The following is an 18,674-nucleotide window of genomic DNA, read 5'->3' on the forward strand; positions in this document are numbered from 1 at the left end:
CTTCTTGGTTTTACTCTGAAAGTACAAGAAATGCCATTGCCTGGGGGGAGGAAGAGTTAAAGTGTGCAGTTCAGGGGGCATTGTGGTGGGTGGGAGGCAGGTAATGTAATAAACACAAAAAGATGGAAAGCCCACTCATGACCGTGGACAATTCTGGGCTGTAAAATATCCTAGCTGAGGATGGAAGGTTAAACTGTCAGTTCCTGAGTGTTGGGCATTCCTGGAGGAATGGCAGACACTAAGAACAATGTCCAAAAACAACTTAACAATGCAGGCTAAAAACTCGCCAGGGAGCCAAGTCCAGCCCTTGTTATGGAGTCAAACAAAGGGCTGTGTATTAGCATCTCTCTGTTTCTGTTATTTTTCTTGCTGCTTGGGCAAATTCATAAAGGACAAGGCTCCCAAACGACTGCTTTTGAAAGGGAGATTAACTTTCAAAGTATTTCAACTTTCCTTCTAGTTTGCTAAAGGAGCATGTTTCAGTAAACACGTTTTTCCTGTTGTACACTGAGGTGGCAAACGGATAACTTCTATTGGAGCCAAATTTACACTGTGCAACGGGAGGGAACTTCCTTTTTGTTTGTTGTGTGGGGAGAAGTACAGTCACTGTTTAACATTCTGTATACACTCACAATATCAATACAATTTTCTTAGCAATGTTTTTTTTCCGGCACTAGGCTATGAATTGGGACAGAGCTATATAAAATCACATGACAATCAGTTTAAACTACATTATAAAAATATAAATATGTAGAAATATTATATATATACTTTTGGTCCCAACAATGTAATATAAACCTAATCCACACACACACACATACGCAAAATTTTAATTTATTTTGCCGAGGATACTAGATGTTCACGGAATGTATTACATAAAGGCATCTATACAAAAAAAATCACCTGAATCTGCTAAATGTGGAAAGCATAATAATTACTAAATAGCACCGTTTTTTGACTTGTCTTATATGCAACACTAACTGTTCAGATTTATTACTATATATGTGGGAGAAAAGTTTGTACAAAATGTGCATATTTTCGCCAGCTGAAGCAAAAATGGAAAACAAAACGGTCTAACACGATGTACCCGAGTTCCGAAGACGCCTAGAGAGTTCTGAGATAGTTACAGCTACTCAAGTACTCTGAATACAATAGAACAATCCAGCCCAGTATGTCCAGACAGAATGCAGCCTTTTTCTGAATTATGTGTTTTAACATAGCTAGTACAGGGTTGCAGTGATCCTGGAGACAATTCCAGAAAGGAGGGGAATACAATCCTAGTGCAGGAACACACACACAATTATAACATGCAATGCCTACTGTATATCATTCATCTGTGAGAGGGAACCAGTCCGCCAAGAGTATGCCCACATGAACACAGGGTGATCGTGCAGATTCAACTATGCATATATTTTTTTGGTAATTACTAATTAGTAGGAATTAAATTTTCCCATCTATCGGCATTTTCCCTTTGCTTATAGGACAAAATTACTGCTCAACATCTCCATTCTACTCTCTTCTAGGCTGAAGCAGGCATCCCTAAATGCAAATCATGATGGTGTCTGGATGTGAAGAGTGTTTCATTTTTCCTGCTCAGCTAGACAAGGAAAAAAAGCTGACTAATAGTTTTTATCATTGTGGATAGCACAACTGACACCCAGCTATACACAAAGACAACAAAACTCTGTTTGAGAAATGCTGTTAACTTGTTTCCTGTTTCCTGCAAGCATATATCTTTATTTTATGCTGAACAATATCCTCTTAACAAAGCCTTTCACAGGGATAACTTGCTGCCTATGAAATAGTATCTGGATTGAATACTTTGTTCTTCGTACCCCAAAAATGTAGACACTTATCTACTTCAAGCTGGATGGAAAATTTTCCCAAACTAATAACCGAATACTACGCCATAATAATAATTAAGTATAACAGAGCAGAGAAAGCAACAATTAGCAATAGAGTAACAGCCATGTGAGATTCCTCCGACACTCCAGAAACACATAATTACATAAACTGGTAATACTTTACTTCACTGGGCACAAATACTATTATGCTATTACTTATGTATTAATCAACAACAAAGTAAGATCTCATGTTAATTCATCATTAACAAATCAGAACGTTTTATCACGTTTATAAAACATTTATCGTTTTATAAGCAGTTACACTCACTCGCTCTCGCTGTTTCTCTCTCTCTCTATATATATGTGTGTGTGTGTGTGAGTGTATAGTGTGACTATATATAGAGAGTTAGTATAGGGCGGCATTTAGTATAGTGGTTACTAAATGGAGTTACTAAATTGCCCATAGGTGTGTATGTGTGAGTGAATGGTGTGTGAGTGTGCCCTGCGATGGGCTGGCCCCCCATCCTGGGATGTTCCCTGCCTCGTGCCCATTGCTTCTGGGATAGGCTCCGGACCCCCCAGTAGGATAAGCGAGTTGGAAAATGGATGAATGGATAGTTAGTATATTTGATACTATATCTGTTAATACCGTAAAACTTTTTGAACTACTGAAGGAACAAGTAATGAATGACACAAATGAGGTACCTATCTCATGTTTGTTCGTCATTAATGAATGGTGGCGCATTTCACGTAGCGACTATATCTGATTATGATTTGTACTTCAGTAGTTACTGAGTTATTACTAAGTATTTGGCCCCCTTCAATTAAAGTGTTACCTATTAAATAGTGTACTGTATGTATACTTCAATGTGTGAATTAATGACCTGCAACGGATTGGCATCTCATTCCAACTATCCTCTGCCTTCCCAGAGTCATAGTAACCATGTACTACAATCGTTTGACAAATTGATGAATATTTTTCTTCAATTCAAAGCGAAGACTAATCGGTATTGTTTACACATTGAAATAAAATTAGCAAAAATGTAAGATCATTCTTCGCAATGTGGAATATAATCCTATGCCGTTACTTGTACCCAACAGCAGATACTGAAAATGACAAGATGAATTTCAATTTCAAAAGGACGTATAAATGTCAAATAATCCGGCATCATCCGAAAGAAGTAGCAGATCTGCGATATAAGCGTATAGACAGTGAAACTGTCTGTTCGGCCATTATCAAATGGCAAATTGTATTTTTTTAAGAGCGAAGAGACTTTAGCGACAATTTAAATAAATTAAATATCGCTGAGAGGCTGAGCAAGAAGGCAAGGTGCGGCACGCGCAGTTAAAATGAAAGAAAACGGAGTTCCATCTTTTATCCCATTGTCTTAAAATCTTCCACGTCCAACTTAAAAACTCTTATAAAATATAACTGCCATAACAACTGTAGCAACAGCAACTGCTACTACTATCAACAAAAGACACATCCTCCCTACTCACCCCGACCACCACACAGGTGAACAGGTGACTGTATTTTGATTTCCGCCCAGATGCTCCCGTGACAATTACCGTATAGCACCAAAAAGAAGTGACATGTACAATCGAGAATACGATTAAAACACACACACACACACACACACACACACACACACACACACATATATATATATGACTCTAAGAGGAACTTTTAAACATCCCCGCTATCGCTAACATTACACCCTGGTTGTAGGCTGCATCAGTCCAGAGGCGGAACAGACGCGGCACCGGAAGTAAAACAGTGCAGGCACAGGAACATGCTCCTGCTAAAACATAGAAATAACAGCTGTCATTTACCTGTTATCACTGTGCCTCTTACAAACTGGTTATTTTTACTAGTTATGTCTCCAGCTTTTTAAACTGACGTCTATGTAACAATAATTGTGGGAGGATATTTAGCTTCCACAATGTCGAGGTGCGACGTTTTTCGGAAACAGGTAGCCTCCATTATAGAGGTACTGGTAAGAGCCGCGGTGTCCGAAATGAGGAAAGTTATGGGAGAAGTTTCCAGTAAATTAGCATTGGCGTCTCTCGCGGCGGGAGCGACGGGCGAAGAGTCCCTGCTGCTCGCAGCGCCGCGTGAAAGTGAAATTAACGCGGTGAGTCAGCGCGAGTCTGCTAGCTAGCCGGCTAACTGGCTAATGGCTTCCTTAATATGTTTTAGAATGAGTAGTTTTGTGTCAACAGGATTAGTTAGTTATAATAAATAATATGAGAAAAGTAACACACATAGTTCAATGCGTCATTGATCCAGACTTAACATATAAGAACGGTATAATTAAGCGATAGTTGAAACTAAGTAAAGTTGATCAAAAGTAGACCCGTGTTTTCTCTACCTTTCATGTATGCATTGATTTATTCAATATCACTTTTCTGAAATGTCCTGTCAACTACATTTAGATTTTTTTACAGAAATAACAAGCCTGAATATAAAATAATTTAAACGGCCAGTTCAGCTATTGATCTTAAAGTTAAATTTAAGTGAAATTTAAACTGACCTGCAGTTAATGCTTAAAAATGAAATCTTATTTAAAACATGCAACGTTGTGCACCGAGTCGTTCTCTTTGGAATCTCTCTGTTTTGTCAGAAACTGTTTACTCTTGAAGGAATATTGATGCCCAGTATGTTTTAGTAGCGTGATGATTCTGGGCCTCTCCTTTTCAAAATTAATTACGTGCTTTCGGTATTTCCTAACGCTGCAGTGCTCACCAGCAGGTGATCGATGTGCTTGCTTTATTTTCAGGCGGAATTATTGGCAGTCATGGAGAGGCTGGCTAAAGAAGCAGTGAAGAAAATTTGCTGCCTTGTGCATGAGGACTCTGCAGTGTTACGTTTGGAAGTGACGCAAAGCCAGACTGAAAACAAAGCCTTGAAGAGAAAATTGTATTTGGTGGAGGAGGAGCTGAAGGCTGTGCAGAGATGTGTAGATGGGCAACCAGGAAAGCAAGAAGGTCTTGTAAGCGGCCCCTCTTTGAGAGCTGAGCTTGGTGCTCAGTTTAAACGGTCTGAAGAAGGTTAGAAACGACAGTTTCCCGCCATTCTTGGTGCTACTTGTATATTCATTAGGTATTAATTAAAATCTTTTAGTGTGTAGCTATACATCCCTAAGGTGGGTTCAGTTCCTGCTCCCTTTTCCATGTGTGTGGTTTTTGCATAGTTATCTTATGGTTGCACAGTCCAAAAATATGCAGTGGGATTGTCTGCACCCGTCTTAGTGTGAGTTTTGTTTTAGGTTCTTTGATTTTCAACCACAATGAAAATATGTGAGTCAGTTGGTGATTCTAAATTGACATTTTGTGTGAGCTTACATAGTTATTCCCTCCAACTGATTGGCGTCCTAATAGATTTGTCCTTGAGTAGAATCCAAATCATGGTGCCATGCCTGGAAATGATGCTTAAAAATCATGGAGTAGATAAATGTTGAACTTGTTTATCGGCCTTTTTCAGAAAACGGTTTTTCTACCATCAGTGAAGGAAGAGAAACAGCGTCTTCCAGTTTGGAGAAGAGAAATGCTTCATCTTTCATGATGGATGAGGTCTGTTCAAGTTGCTTTTCCTCTCGATTTAGATGCTGCTACACGTATTACCACCAAGTCAGACCCAAAACTTCCAAATTTATGGCGCTTTCAGTAAAATGCCTTATAATTAGTTGGCTGGAGTTCTCGAATTGTTGGTTAGAGATTCAGTTGTCTAAAGTACAAGAAATTTATGATTTGGCATTACTCAAAATGAAATTAAAATCTTCTGAAGTGCGCCATTACATAAGCATTTTAAGTGATAACAGTTGAATGACTTGTGTATTTTTGCACTGAAATTTAGAAACCAGTAAAATATTATGTTAATCTTTAATGTCAAGTTTCTTCATACATAAACATTTTTAATAATGGACCATGACAATAAGAAAGATTTCATTGGTCTTTTCGCCAGAATAACATGAAGTACAGGCAGTTGTAAAGGAACCTTGTAGCACATTAGAACAAAAATATCTTTTGAAAACTACCTGAAGCTGATTCAAAATCACAATACGTATTCTATAAAATACTTAATTTTAACAGGTTTTGTTATTATACCTTGTGATCATGTGGATTTTTTTTTTTTATTATTTAAAGTCACTGTTGTATTGCAACTTAACTCTACAGTCTGCAGCTGTGGAATTAGATGGGATGGAATCTGTGATAATCAAAGATGAAATATTTGAAGACGGCTTTGGAAACACCACTTTGCACGAAGGACAGAGGATCAATGGAAATGGTAAGATTCCATTAACCTGTAATAAAAATGAAGTTGAACAATGAACAGCTTTAAATTCATTTTCAAGCCACTATGATTGCTTTTTGTCATCTTCCCTGTAGGACCAGAAGATTTCAACTCTGACCCTACAGAACTTCTCCTTGAACCACAGGAATGTGCTCTGAATGGTGAAAATCCTAGGAAATACACAGAGCAACAAAGTGCACAATGCGTACAAGATGAGTTAATAGAGGACCCTGAACTGAAAGATGGAAATAAATTTGGAGAGTATTCAAAAAAGGTAAACCATGTTACAGCCAGCAGAAAATGTGGCAAAGGAGAGAAACTGTTGAAATGCACACGCTATGCAAAAAGACATTCCCAGAAGATACAGCAGTCTGCTCCTTCAATGGACAAACCATTTAGCTGCACGCAGTGTGATAAAGCTTTCGCAGTGCTGCGCAGCCTTAAAATACATCAGGCGATTCATAAAGGTCAGAAAGCACTAAAATATACCTGTGTTAACTGTGGAAAGAGTTTCAGGAAAAAAATGCTGCATGAAGAACACCAGAAACTTTGTACAAGCAGGAGAAAGTTTCTTGAAAACACAAAAAATAGTTCTGGTCTTAGTAATCCTAGTACCGAAGAGGTGATGCCCAAATCAGTGAATTCATTTGTCTGCACTGGATGTGGGAAGAGTTTCAGCCAAATACATAGTCTCAAAGCTCACCAAATTGTTCACTCAGTTGAGAAACCATTCAACTGTACATACTGTGGAAAAGGCTTTGCAGTAAAACACAGTCTTACAGTTCACCAGAGGATACACACAGGCGAAAAGCCATACAGTTGTGTTACATGTGGTAAAACGTTTTCTCAAGCTAGTCATAGAAAAATGCACAACAGAGTTCATACAGGAGAGAAACCATTCACCTGTGATATATGTGGGAAAAGGTTTGGTGATACCAGAGGTCTTAAAGAACACCAAGTTGTTCATACAGGTGAGAAAGCTTACAAATGTGAGAAATGTGGGAAGTGTTTTAGTCTTGCAGTTAATCTTCGAAGACATCATCGGATTCACACCGGAGAGAAACCATATAGCTGTGATATATGTGGCAAATGTTTCAGCCAAGCAAGCAATGTTAAAGCACATAAACGGATTCATTCTGAGCAGAAGTCATATACAGGAGAGAAACTATATACTGAAGAAAAACCTTATAGATGTAGTAAATGCGAGAAGAGTTTCAGTCATCCAAACGGTCTTAAAACACATCAGTTAACTCATACAGGAGAAAAACCATTCAGTTGCACTATCTGTGAAAAGAGTTTCAGATGTCTCTATTCTCTTAAGACACACCAACGATTTCACACAGGAGAGAAACCATATAGTTGCGTTAAGTGTGGAAAATGTTTTGGTCAGACAAGTGCTCTTTTGTCACACCAAAGGGTTCACACAGGAGAAAAACCCTTTAGTTGTGACACATGTGGGAAGTGTTTTAGTTTTACAAGCAGTTTTAAAGCACATCAGCGAAGTCATACAGGCGAGAAACCGTTCAATTGTGTTATTTGTGGAAAAAACTTCAGCTTTTTAAGCAATCTTAAGAGGCATAAACGTATTCACACTGGAGAGAAACCATTTAGCTGTCATATATGTGAGAAAAGTTTTAGTCAAGCAAACAATTTGAAAGCTCACCAGCAAATTCACACAGGTGAGAAACCATATATGTGTGACAAATGTGGCAAAAGTTTTGCATATTTAAGAAATTTGAAGGAACACAAGTGTGTTTATGGCTGATAAAATTTTGAGGGAGAGAATCGGTAATGTGCTATTGTTGCACTTTTGTCATTTAAATTGTTGCACTATTTCATATGTGAAAACAGCCATTTACAATCACTGGTTGTTTTAATTATAAAGATTAAAACGCTATTAAACTTTGCAGTTTTAAGCAATTTTTGGATTGTCTTTTTCAGGTAGTATGTCTGACATGTTTCATCGACCTATAAGTAGCGACAGGTGTTAAAAGCAATAAGTAACTGATCCGTATTTTGTGTAGTATTGCAAATAAATGAGGAGCTTTTATATTTTCTAGAATCCCTATACTGGACCTGAGGACCTCGAATTTGTCCAAAAAGACCCCTGAATTAGAACCTACTGGCAAAACAAATTTTTTTTATGACATACAAACATAACCACAAATGTCTACCATAATATCAATGTATGATCTATATGATTTTCCACATTGCTTAAGTCACTATTAAATTTGGGTATTTTTCTGCAATTTGAATCTTGTTAAAATTAATGAGTATGATTGTTAAGAAGGAGTAAAAGGAAGTTAACCATCTTATAATATATTACTTGGCACTCTTCAGTGGTTTTGCTGGACTTTCCCCTAGTACCACTTCATTGCTGGTAAGAAAGCCTAGCTGTTTAAATATAAATAATCAACTTATTACATTTTATTCTGTGTGACTTCTGCATGCCTAGCCTCTTGGTAAGTGGTCTTGCATGTGTTCAGCTCAGTCATCGGTGACCAGCATGAGAGCCCCTTCAATTGGATTTCCGAATAGCTTATCCTGGAAGTCATAAGTTCTAGGGATAAGACAGGTCCCAGTTTATCCAGTGGGGTAACAATGGATGTTGAGTAATACCAGTGTTGTGGACCTCTACTGGTCCCACACTGGTTCGGTAGATGGATTATGTACTCAGTTTGCATCCCCAGTTCACTGAACATTCAGTTATCACCGTTTTTCTGTGACATGGAATCTTGCAGATGTGGCCTTTATTAGATTCTGATTCATTTATATCAGTCTTAAGCCATATTATGAAGCCATACATGTATGTCAGAGTGCAGTAGCTCCCCCTATTGTACACATGAAATGGCATAAGAAATTCATCAGAATGAAAGATTACAAACTACTCGTCTTAGATTTACACTTGTGCAAAATGGTATGGCCATTGACTGCAGTGCATCCTGAAATGACAGAAAAAATGATCAGATAGTGATGATAGTTGTCTATAAAACAAAATTTACAGATTTTTGTAATCCATAAAAATAACCATACAATATCATATACAGTATATGAATTGTATGTGTGTGCATTTAATCTCATTTGGGCTTTAAAAGAAACTTTTATTTTGAAACATGGAGTCTTTACTATTACCGGAAGTGCACTTGTATGTGTTTGTGTATCTATCCTGGAAGTGTAAATGTAACATATCCGGCTTACTAGCGGCCGTACGTTTAAATTCCCGGTCCTTTGTAGTTTTAAACTTTGAGAACAAATTCTAAAGTGAGTCTAGAAGCGTATTTTGCAAACTGACGCGGAGTGAGAGCATGTCGTCTTTTCAGACGCAAATAGCTTCCATCATGGAGATCTTGGTCAATGCGGCCTTGGCTGAAATGAGGAAAATTGTGAATGAAGGGTTTGGCGTGTTACATCTCGAAAGGTGTCAGCATCACAATGAAAACAAAACGCAGAAAGGGGAATTGCCATTGATGGAAAACGAAGTTAGAGATTCTTTAGAAACCGTATGCGAATTAAGAATGGTAAGTTTCCGTTAGCAGAAGAACAAAAAAGCGACCTAAACACTATACGGGTGGGTTGATGATTATTGTCCTTATTTTGCTGGTTACATGCTATTATTAAATTAATTAGGACTTGGCGATTATCGGCATGACTATTCCACGTTATAAACAGGGTTACTAATAAAGTGTCATTGTAGAGATACGTGTTAAAGAACCAAATCGAGACATTCATTACCTTGCCTTTATTTCCCTAGTATATTTTTTATTTAAGATTCATTAAATCCTCTTATTGTCTGTGTACCAGGTTTACACTTAATATTGTGTAGTTGTCGTTAATAATCCATTTTCGTCGTGGACTCCCTATAACATCTACGTCGGCGATAGCGGCGTTCCCTTGAAAAACTGAATCACGTGGCCGCGTTGTTGTAACGAATGTGCCTGTGAAACAACGTTATAATAGCAGTCCCAGAAACACATGTAATCAAAGACTAACGGTTAATGCACATTCTGCAGGTTTAAGCACCTACATCCCACAGTGGACATCCCCAAAAATCCCTTTTTTTTTTTACTAAGTAGATGCATTGATTATGTCAATTTAAACCAGGTCCGCTTAGAAACTGCACCTCCACTGAGCACTAACCTAAGTAATTTTCTATTGTTATATAATGCGATTTACGTTCTTGCGCCGATGGTGTCCATGCAATAAACTATGCAGCTTTACAAAGCATTTATTTTATTCGTAGTGTAAACCCCATTTTTGCTACTTTGTGTCTAAACCAGTCATGCAGTTTAGTATAAATAATCTGCACATCTTTGGTATGTTACACTTCCTGACAATAATATAGGATAAAACTGAAGTATTTGACATAAGGCTTCTTCAGATTTGTAATAATTAAGCACACCCTAAAGTGTGAGGTCCCGTACTGGTAAAAGTATGACTAAAGTAATTTCAGTTATTTGTACTTCTTTTTTTTAACTTCTTTGTTTAGAAGGCACAACAGGCCACTCTTCCAGAGTACTCAGAAAGAGGCTTAATGATGTGAATTACAACTCAGATAGATTTTTGTTGTGGCTTTGTATACCAGATGTAAAAGCTTAAGAATATCTTGTTAACTTTTATACATTAAAATGTGTGCTTAAAGTCATATTTCGCTCTCTTATTTTTTAGACCCAGTTAGCCACTATACTGGGTATTCTGGCTCAGGAGGCAGTAAACAAAATTTGCAGTCTTTTCAGCAAAGAGTCTGCCATGGTACTTTTCGAAGTGACGGAGACACAGAATGAAAATGAAACGGCGAAGGCAGAAGTACAGACGATGGATCGGGGGTTGAGGATTGTGCACGGAAGTGCAGAGGAAGTCGAAAAATGTGTAGACAGCCTTTCTGTCGGAATTCAAGTTGGCAATGAATTGAGACCAGCAGTAACAGGTTAGTGGCTGAGGTTTCCTCTTGTATTCAAATTTATTCCGATTTTCAAAATGTTACCTACACTAATTCTTTACCTTGTACACTGCCTATATGATGACATGATTTAATTGTAAATTTCTGCATTCCTTTCCACATTGTCTCAGAGAGGGAAGGTTCTCCCATCATCCGTGGGAACAAGGACACTGAGTCTTTGCAAGTGGAGGAAGAACATAGTGCTTTTCAGACTGTTGTCTTGATGGATGAGGTTGGTTTGAGCATGTATTCCTTAAACTAATTTTTTAAATATATATTGTCACCAACAGGGGTACATACAGTATATAGTACATCCAGCTCATATTTAAACCAGTTCACTGCAAAGAAAGAGATTAGGGTGATATGATTGTTCTGTCTTGTGTAACTGCTCTGTTTTAGTTTGGGGAGGTGGAGGACAGGATTGAGTCCATTATCATCAAAGAGGAGGGGCTTGAGGAATGTTTGGAAAGCGGTGTGCCAGATGAAGGTTTGAATATCAGTGTGGAGGGTAAGCAGATAGTAAAATGCTAAATTGTCATCCCATTTGTGGTATTTGCGATATTGCGGTAACTCAATAAAAACTGTTTTGTGCTTGAATTGACCTTTGTTGATATCTTGTTCTGCGTCTAGAACCAGTGAACATGTAGTTAAGTGCAGTCAACCTATGAATTAAGGGTTATTTACATGTAGGGAGAAGTTACAATATCTATTTAGACTATTATTATTTGCTTGATAGTATAGAGATGGTTTAACTTTTAGGTTTTGCATGTGGTATAAATGCGTGTAAACTGTAATCAGACTGGATTGGCTATCTGGTGTTCTATGCATTTTCCTGGCTGTTTGATGGGTTTGTTGGCCAGCAGAATTAATGGTGGGGGACCCCAGGGGCGATTCTTAATTGCAGTCCAGCTCCGGGCTACTGATATACAAAGTGCTAATTTTTTGGGAAGAAGTATGTCATGAAAGAGTATTTGAGTAAAGTTAAAAGTTCTTGGTTTTAATTTGATTATATTTGTATATTTTGGGGAGGGGAATTCTTGTAATTGGAGATTTTTATAACAAGAAAGGTATTGGTTTCACTTTTAATATGTTCTGCCTTGATTACTCATCTTGTAAGTTTGTTTAAAAATGTGTTTGGCGTCAGCAGCATTTCTCTAGTTATTTGATTGTAAATGACTTAAAAATTAGTTGCATGTACTGCATCTGCAATAGGCATTGACTATTATAAGAAGGATTTTAAATTTGTAATTATTTATCGGAATTTCATTAAATATAAATGCACAGGAAAACAAAGATATTAATTGCTAAAGATTCTTTATAAAATAAACAAGTATATTGTTTATTTTCACTGTTACAAAATTTGGAAAATTTTGGATGGATGGATGGATTTCTTGGAACATTGGGGTCCCAAATAATTTTTATTCATTTAATTTGATGGGGGTAATAAAGGAAAACTATACGTTTTAGCTTGCTTTTAATGGTATCTTTCTTGTGAGTCTCAAGTGACTGATGACAACTCCTTGATTCTTGGTCAGGAAAGTGTTTCGATATGGCAGCAGTAGGTAATCCTGATCCTGGAATGCTGGTATCCAGCAGGTTTTCCATCCTACCTGATGAGTTACTATTTGCCTGAGATCATGTGTGGTTCATCAGAGACCGGGTAGGATGGAAAACCTGCTGGATGCTGGCACTCCTGGATCAGGGTCACCTACCCCTGATATAAGGTGTGTTGTGGTTGGTGTTATAACTTGTAACTTTGCTCTCAGCATGTATTTCTGTAGCCTGTTTAAAGGAAGCTGAGACTAATGGTAGTTTTTGTGCTTTTTTTTCCAGGGGTTGTTGAACTTTGTACTGAGGAGAGACATCCGATCGATCAACAAGAGGGCGAGGAGGAGTCCAGTGTTAGCCCGAGTCTAGCCGAGGGAGAGCATGTAGAGCTTTTATCTACGCATTCATATTTCAGTATTAGAAAACCCCTTGGTGGTAAAGATTCCCAGAAATCAAAGAACAGGCTAAAACTGGGAGCCAGAGCTGAAAAGGGAAATAAACAGTACAACTGCACACACTGTAGGAAGAGCTTTGGAAGGCTAATTGATCTGAAAGCGCATCGGATTATTCATGCAGCAGAGAAGCCATTCACCTGCACCCAGTGTGGGAAGAGTTTTGCACTGAAACGGAGCCTTAAAATGCATTTCTTAATTCACACAGGAGAGAAACCGTTCAGTTGTGTCGAATGTGGAAAGTGCTTCAATCAGAAAAGCCTGCTGAAACAACACCAGAGTATTCACAAAGGTGAGAGATTGTTTAGTTGTGATGTCTGTGGTAAGCGTTTCAATCGTGCTTACGGTCTTAAAAAACACCAAATAGTCCACACAGGAGAAAGAGCATTCCGGTGTGACATATGTGGGAAGAGTTTCAGTATCGCAGGTAATTTGCATAGACACAAGCGCATTCACACAGGTGACAAGCCATTTACCTGTTCTACATGCGGGAAGAGTTTCAACCAGAGTAATACTCTTAAAGCCCACCAGCGAATTCACACAGGAGAGAAACCGTACAGTTGCATAACATGTGGGCAAAGTTTCAATCAGAAAAGCAGAGTTAAAATACATCAGCGAATTCATGCAGAGCAGGTGTCTGGCAGTTGTAGTTGCGTTGTTTGTGGAGTTAGTTTTGGTTCCATGCGATCGCTTAAAGCACATCAGCAGGTCCATGCAGGTGAGAAGCCATACAAGTGTGCTGTGTGTGGAAAGTCTCTAATATCTACAAACTCCCTTAAAATGCATCAGCAGATTCATACTGGGGAAAAGCCATACAGTTGTACTATATGTGGAAAGGGGTTTAGGGTTGCCAGTTATCTGAAAATACATGAACAAATTCACAGTGGGCAGAAATCGTTTAGCTGCAATCAGTGTGGCAAAAGTTTTACTCAACAGAGTAGTCTAAAGACACATCAGAATGTTCACACGGGAGAGAGGCCATTTAGCTGTGATATCTGCGGGAAGAGTTTTAGCATTCTAGGCAATTTGACTAGACACCAACGAATTCACACAGGCGAAAAACCATTTAGTTGTACTCTTTGTGGCAAAAGTTTTAATCAGGGTAACAGTCTAAAAGCCCATCAGCAAATTCACACAGGAGAGAAACCATATATGTGTGACAAATGTGGAAAGAGTTTTTCCTACTTAAGAAACCTTAAGGAACACAAGTGCCTTTATAGTTAGCGTTTTTGTACATTACGAGGGAGATGTTTGTTGGCCAGTTGGTTCGTTCGAAAGGCACCACCGAGCTTAAACACGGAATTGCTTTGTGTGCTAAGTAGATGGGTTCCGTATGTTTGAAATGAAATTTCCTCAAAGCATCTTTGTCGTGCAGAATCACGCTAATATTAATCCACAGCAACCACAGTAGTGTGACATTCCCAGAGAGCGGCAGAGTTAAGCGAAGAGCTCTGTAAGTGACGACCCACGAATTGTACCGAGCACGTCATTTTCAAGACAGGCTTTCAGCTGATATTTCATTGGTCATCTCCAATGGAAGTTTGTGTTCATTGATTTAATAAAGTGTTTTCATACATTTCGTAAAAATTCTTGCGCATGTGTATTGTTTCCTACTTTTCTTACATCATCTGACCAGTAACTGAGTTACCCTGATTCTGCCGTAACGTTCCATATAAACGGATAATTCCAGTAACGCCGCTGTAGATCAAGCATCTCTCATTTCAGGTTGCGGTAACATGACCTTAGTTGTGGCATTTTCTACATGTCTTATATATTTTTCTTTATTTAGTCCTCAAAGACCTGTTGAACTTTATTCCAATCCTAATACATGGGGGTACAATTTGAGAAATTACAGACGACGTTTGGTGACATAGGTGGAGATGTCCATAAGATGGATTAATATCTAAGGAAACTTGATTGTTTGAGAGGAAGGAAAGGTTATGTCATTTTCATAGCAATGATACGAGAAGCCAGGAAAGGAGTTGGTGAAGCCCAGATTTTTAATGTGTTTAAAAAAACATATTGACCAGAAATTTTTATCAGAATCTATCATCACTTCAAGTTAATGTAACAATGAGATTTCCTTCAGCAGGATGGGCATCAAATGGCTGGGTATATTTCTTGTCACATACTTGAAATCACTTAGTCTTCTTAGTGTGCTTGTGTGGGTTTCTACCCAACAGTGAAAGCCTCTGGTCAGAAGGTCGCTAGTTCAAGCCCGACTTCAACAGAATGGCCACATCTGTGGGCCCTTGAGCAAGGCCCTTAACCCCCAGCTCCAGGGGCCCCGTTGCAGGTGGCTGCCCTTCACTGCCAAACTTGCTTGCACCTACATGTGCATCATGGAGCAGAAGATGGGGTAGGTGAAAAGAGAATCAATAAAGTGGTGTGGATATGTGAACCAGTGTTCCTAAATTGCCCATGGGGTTTGCGCTTTGCAGTGGAGTGACATTTCCTGCCATTAGCTCCAGGTTTGCCATGCATTACTGCATTATGGAAGATAGCTGAATATATATTTTGTGAAAAGTCAGCATTTAGTCTGTTATTTGTTTAACGATTGCTGTTTAACTGTCAACATGATTGACAATATAGGATCAAAATAGGTTAAAATGCAGAAGCCATACAAGAGCAGGTTAGTCAAAGGTTAGTTGGACGCAGTGTGTGGCTCAGTGAGTGATGCCTGTGATCAGGATGTCACTAGTCCAAGCCCAGCCTCAGCACATCTGCGGCTCCTTCAGCAAGGCCCTTAACCCCCCAGCTCCCTGGGAGCCCCAACAGGCGGCTGCCCATCACGGCCAGCTTGTTCTCACCTAGACAGAGCAAGTTGGGGGAGGTGTAAAGAGAATTTCCCCACGAGGATCAGTAAAGTATCGATTATTATTAGGTTAGTTAGAAAACCAGTGTATATGAGTTGAAATTCCCAGCATACGAAATATGTGTTACAGAATAACGTTTTGGTGACGGTCATTTCTCAGTCAATGCAATCCAAACAAGTCCAGCAATATGATAAGAATGACAGTGTAAGGCCTAGTGGCATAGATGGGATGAGGAGCTTTTTAGGTCTATACATCAACCCATTAACACCGTCCACCACAATGATGTCCTCAGAAGTACGAGGCTGTCTCTTATTAATGTACCCTAGTCTGGGGAAAAAACATTTATATTTAGCGCTGTGAGCTTATTTTGGGATTACTTTATTTGCTGCTTTGACTCATTCAAATTTGATGTCATGTGAACCGGAATTTAGTCTTGAGTACAAAGCTTGCCTATGTTAGTCATGTCCCATCTATTGAAGGTCGTTTATCATAAAGGCTGTGACTAAAAAACTTGTAAAAAAAAAAAAAAAAAAAAAAAAAAGGTGTGGCTGCAGCTAAAATCCGTAGTCTGGCGAGTCACTGTAGTCTAATGTAGCCAGACTGTGAGTCGTGACTGATGTATAAATATGTAGCACTGTTCTAAAGTCTTAGACCACCAAAGAAAATTACATTTAAATCTAAATTTTTATTTTGGTGTAAAAGTATGATTTTATGCCTGTCCGAGCATGTCGTCTTAACCATCTCAATCCTCCCCTCAACTCATCCCAGTATTTGCAGGCACCAACCAAACATACCCTTGCAATAGCACGCCTTGTCTGGCTAATCAGTATTCCTTCACTTTCCCTGGAGTTCTGCGGAGAGCTTAAACTTCTAACCGACAACGTCCATTCATTTATTGAACTAAACATTTCACTCAAGAAATTTAGGCAGTATTTTCCTATTTCCCACTTCGGAATTTCAGGTTGCAACCATGATGCCTGTGACTCATTTATTTGATTACTTAAATAAAAGGCAATTTTTATATTGTCGATGTAACTACTCTCGATTCTGTGGGCTGACCACTCTCAGACCAAACAATACATTTTCCCATAATGAAAAAATGCATCAGTAGGAGCCTAGCTGTAAATATTTGGGGTGGAGCCTTGCAACAACGGTGCGGATGGGGGTGCTGCTTACGTACTGCCGTACACACTGTAAACATAGACTTGTCCAAGGATATCTCTTGCCATTTGTTTAAATCTGTTTGACATCCAAATAATAGGAAGAAAAAAACCGTGATGTTTAATTCCAACCATCTGTGTATGCGGGAGACTTTATTTATCTGACTGTCTCGCTGGGAGGGGAAATTTAGCTGGCACGCATTGGGCTGTATTCTTAGGGTTTGCTTATCTCACCAGTCATCTCCGCTCTTCCTCTTCTATTTGGGGAAGGCCTGTTTTTCTCACAGGGAAACACATTCACTGGATTGATTCAAATTATTTTTAAAAGCCTACACAAGAATTTGCACCATTCCTTAAGTCCAACCAACTCTGAGACAAAAGTTTAATCCATAATCTTATTGAGATGTACATGTTGAATCCCTCTCCAGTGAGAATATTATATGCTGAAGCCTCTTTTCTTGTTTGTTAAATATTAAATATTGTTAAATTTTGTTTGCAAATATTTTTTTGTCTTCATGTTTATCCATGAAATATTGTGTTAAAAATATTTCCTTGTTTTTAAATGAACATCATTAATAGGTACACTATAGGCAACGCATAAATACACTTGAAAGTCACTTATATATGGGCTATTATGCAAAATCATTCCGAACAGAAGATTTTATATGCTGCAGACTGGCATTCAATAGCTAGCCTGCAGTAGTGTTACGAAATAAAATTTTAGTAAGACTGCACTCTTTCTAAGAGCAATAAAATGCAATAAACGAATCATACAAATATTAACCAAAATATGTATTGAATATTATTGTGAAAATTACACTCTGGAACTAAATGTACAAATGTGTTTAGACAGAAAAATGACAATTGACGTTATCACAGGAAACAAAAACAAAGAGCACTATATATAATATATATATATATATATATATATATATATATATATATATATATATACACACACACACACATACACACACACACTAGGATGTTATGTAAAGATAAGAGGAACAACAGGAATGCAGAGCTGATATATTTTTTGTCCTCAAGAAAGACTGCTCATGTCTTGAATATACATGGCTCTGCTCTCAGAAGAAGTTCAGATGCGAAATTACGGATTATGTTAGCAATCGGATTTAATGTCTGACGTCATTCTGGTAATCAAAGCTGACATGACGTGATGCATGAACACACAAAGAAAAATGTGTATGTATGGATACAAACTATCCACTGTGAGCAACATTAGGTCTTGTCTTGTAACTTGGTAGGGTTGGACTGGGATTAAAAATCGACCCTGGACTTTGGGGTACCCCACAGCCCCATGGTACATTTTGGCGACCAGGGAGGAGGGCTGGGGTGGTACATGATAAATTTTGCTAGCACATAAACCCAGAAACCCGCCGGGAAGATGCCTGGTATGCCAGATGGTCAATCCGGTGGTCAGGACTGCAACTGTACAGTGCCTGCCAGTGAGCACAATCACCATTTTATCAGTGCACTAAAAGATAACACTGTGCCATCCATCTGAAAGACGACAGGCAGAAGGGCAGTCTCCGGACGTGAACACAACAGCGTCAAAAAATGGTGCTATAAATACCAGTGAGACAAAAGTACACAAGCTTCAATG

At 38.5% G+C, this 18,674-nt stretch overlaps 2 protein-coding genes across 4 annotated transcripts; both read left to right on the forward strand.

The window, feature by feature from the left end:
* The first annotated feature begins 3,379 nt into the window (after window positions 1–3,379).
* LOC125712066 (zinc finger protein 345-like) lies at window positions 3,380–8,387 on the forward strand. Its single transcript, XM_048981697.1, has 5 exons — window positions 3,380–3,979; window positions 4,625–4,895; window positions 5,329–5,417; window positions 6,021–6,132; window positions 6,234–8,387. The coding sequence occupies exons 1-5, from the start codon at window positions 3,788–3,790 to the stop codon at window positions 7,901–7,903; spliced, it is 2,334 nt and encodes a 777-aa protein (XP_048837654.1). The 5' UTR covers window positions 3,380–3,787; the 3' UTR covers window positions 7,904–8,387.
* A 917-nt stretch (window positions 8,388–9,304) lies between these two features.
* On the forward strand, window positions 9,305–17,938 carry LOC125712067 (zinc finger protein 883-like). Of its 3 annotated transcripts, XM_048981699.1 has the most exons (6): window positions 9,305–9,656; window positions 10,804–11,062; window positions 11,206–11,306; window positions 11,474–11,582; window positions 12,908–13,366; window positions 15,258–17,938. In XM_048981699.1, the coding sequence occupies exons 1-6, from the start codon at window positions 9,444–9,446 to the stop codon at window positions 15,341–15,343; spliced, it is 1,227 nt and encodes a 408-aa protein (XP_048837656.1). In that variant the 5' UTR covers window positions 9,305–9,443; the 3' UTR covers window positions 15,344–17,938. The 3 variants fall into 3 exon arrangements, with proteins under 3 accessions (XP_048837656.1, XP_048837655.1, XP_048837657.1); XM_048981698.1 differs by lacking the exon at window positions 15,258–17,938 and having other exon boundaries at window positions 12,908–15,227; XM_048981700.1 differs by lacking the exons at window positions 11,474–11,582; window positions 15,258–17,938 and having other exon boundaries at window positions 12,908–13,029.
* The last annotated feature ends 736 nt before the right edge of the window (window positions 17,939–18,674 follow it).

Source organism: Brienomyrus brachyistius, chromosome 17, assembly GCF_023856365.1.
Source record: "Brienomyrus brachyistius isolate T26 chromosome 17, BBRACH_0.4, whole genome shotgun sequence".
NCBI lineage: Eukaryota > Metazoa > Chordata > Actinopteri > Osteoglossiformes > Mormyridae > Brienomyrus > Brienomyrus brachyistius.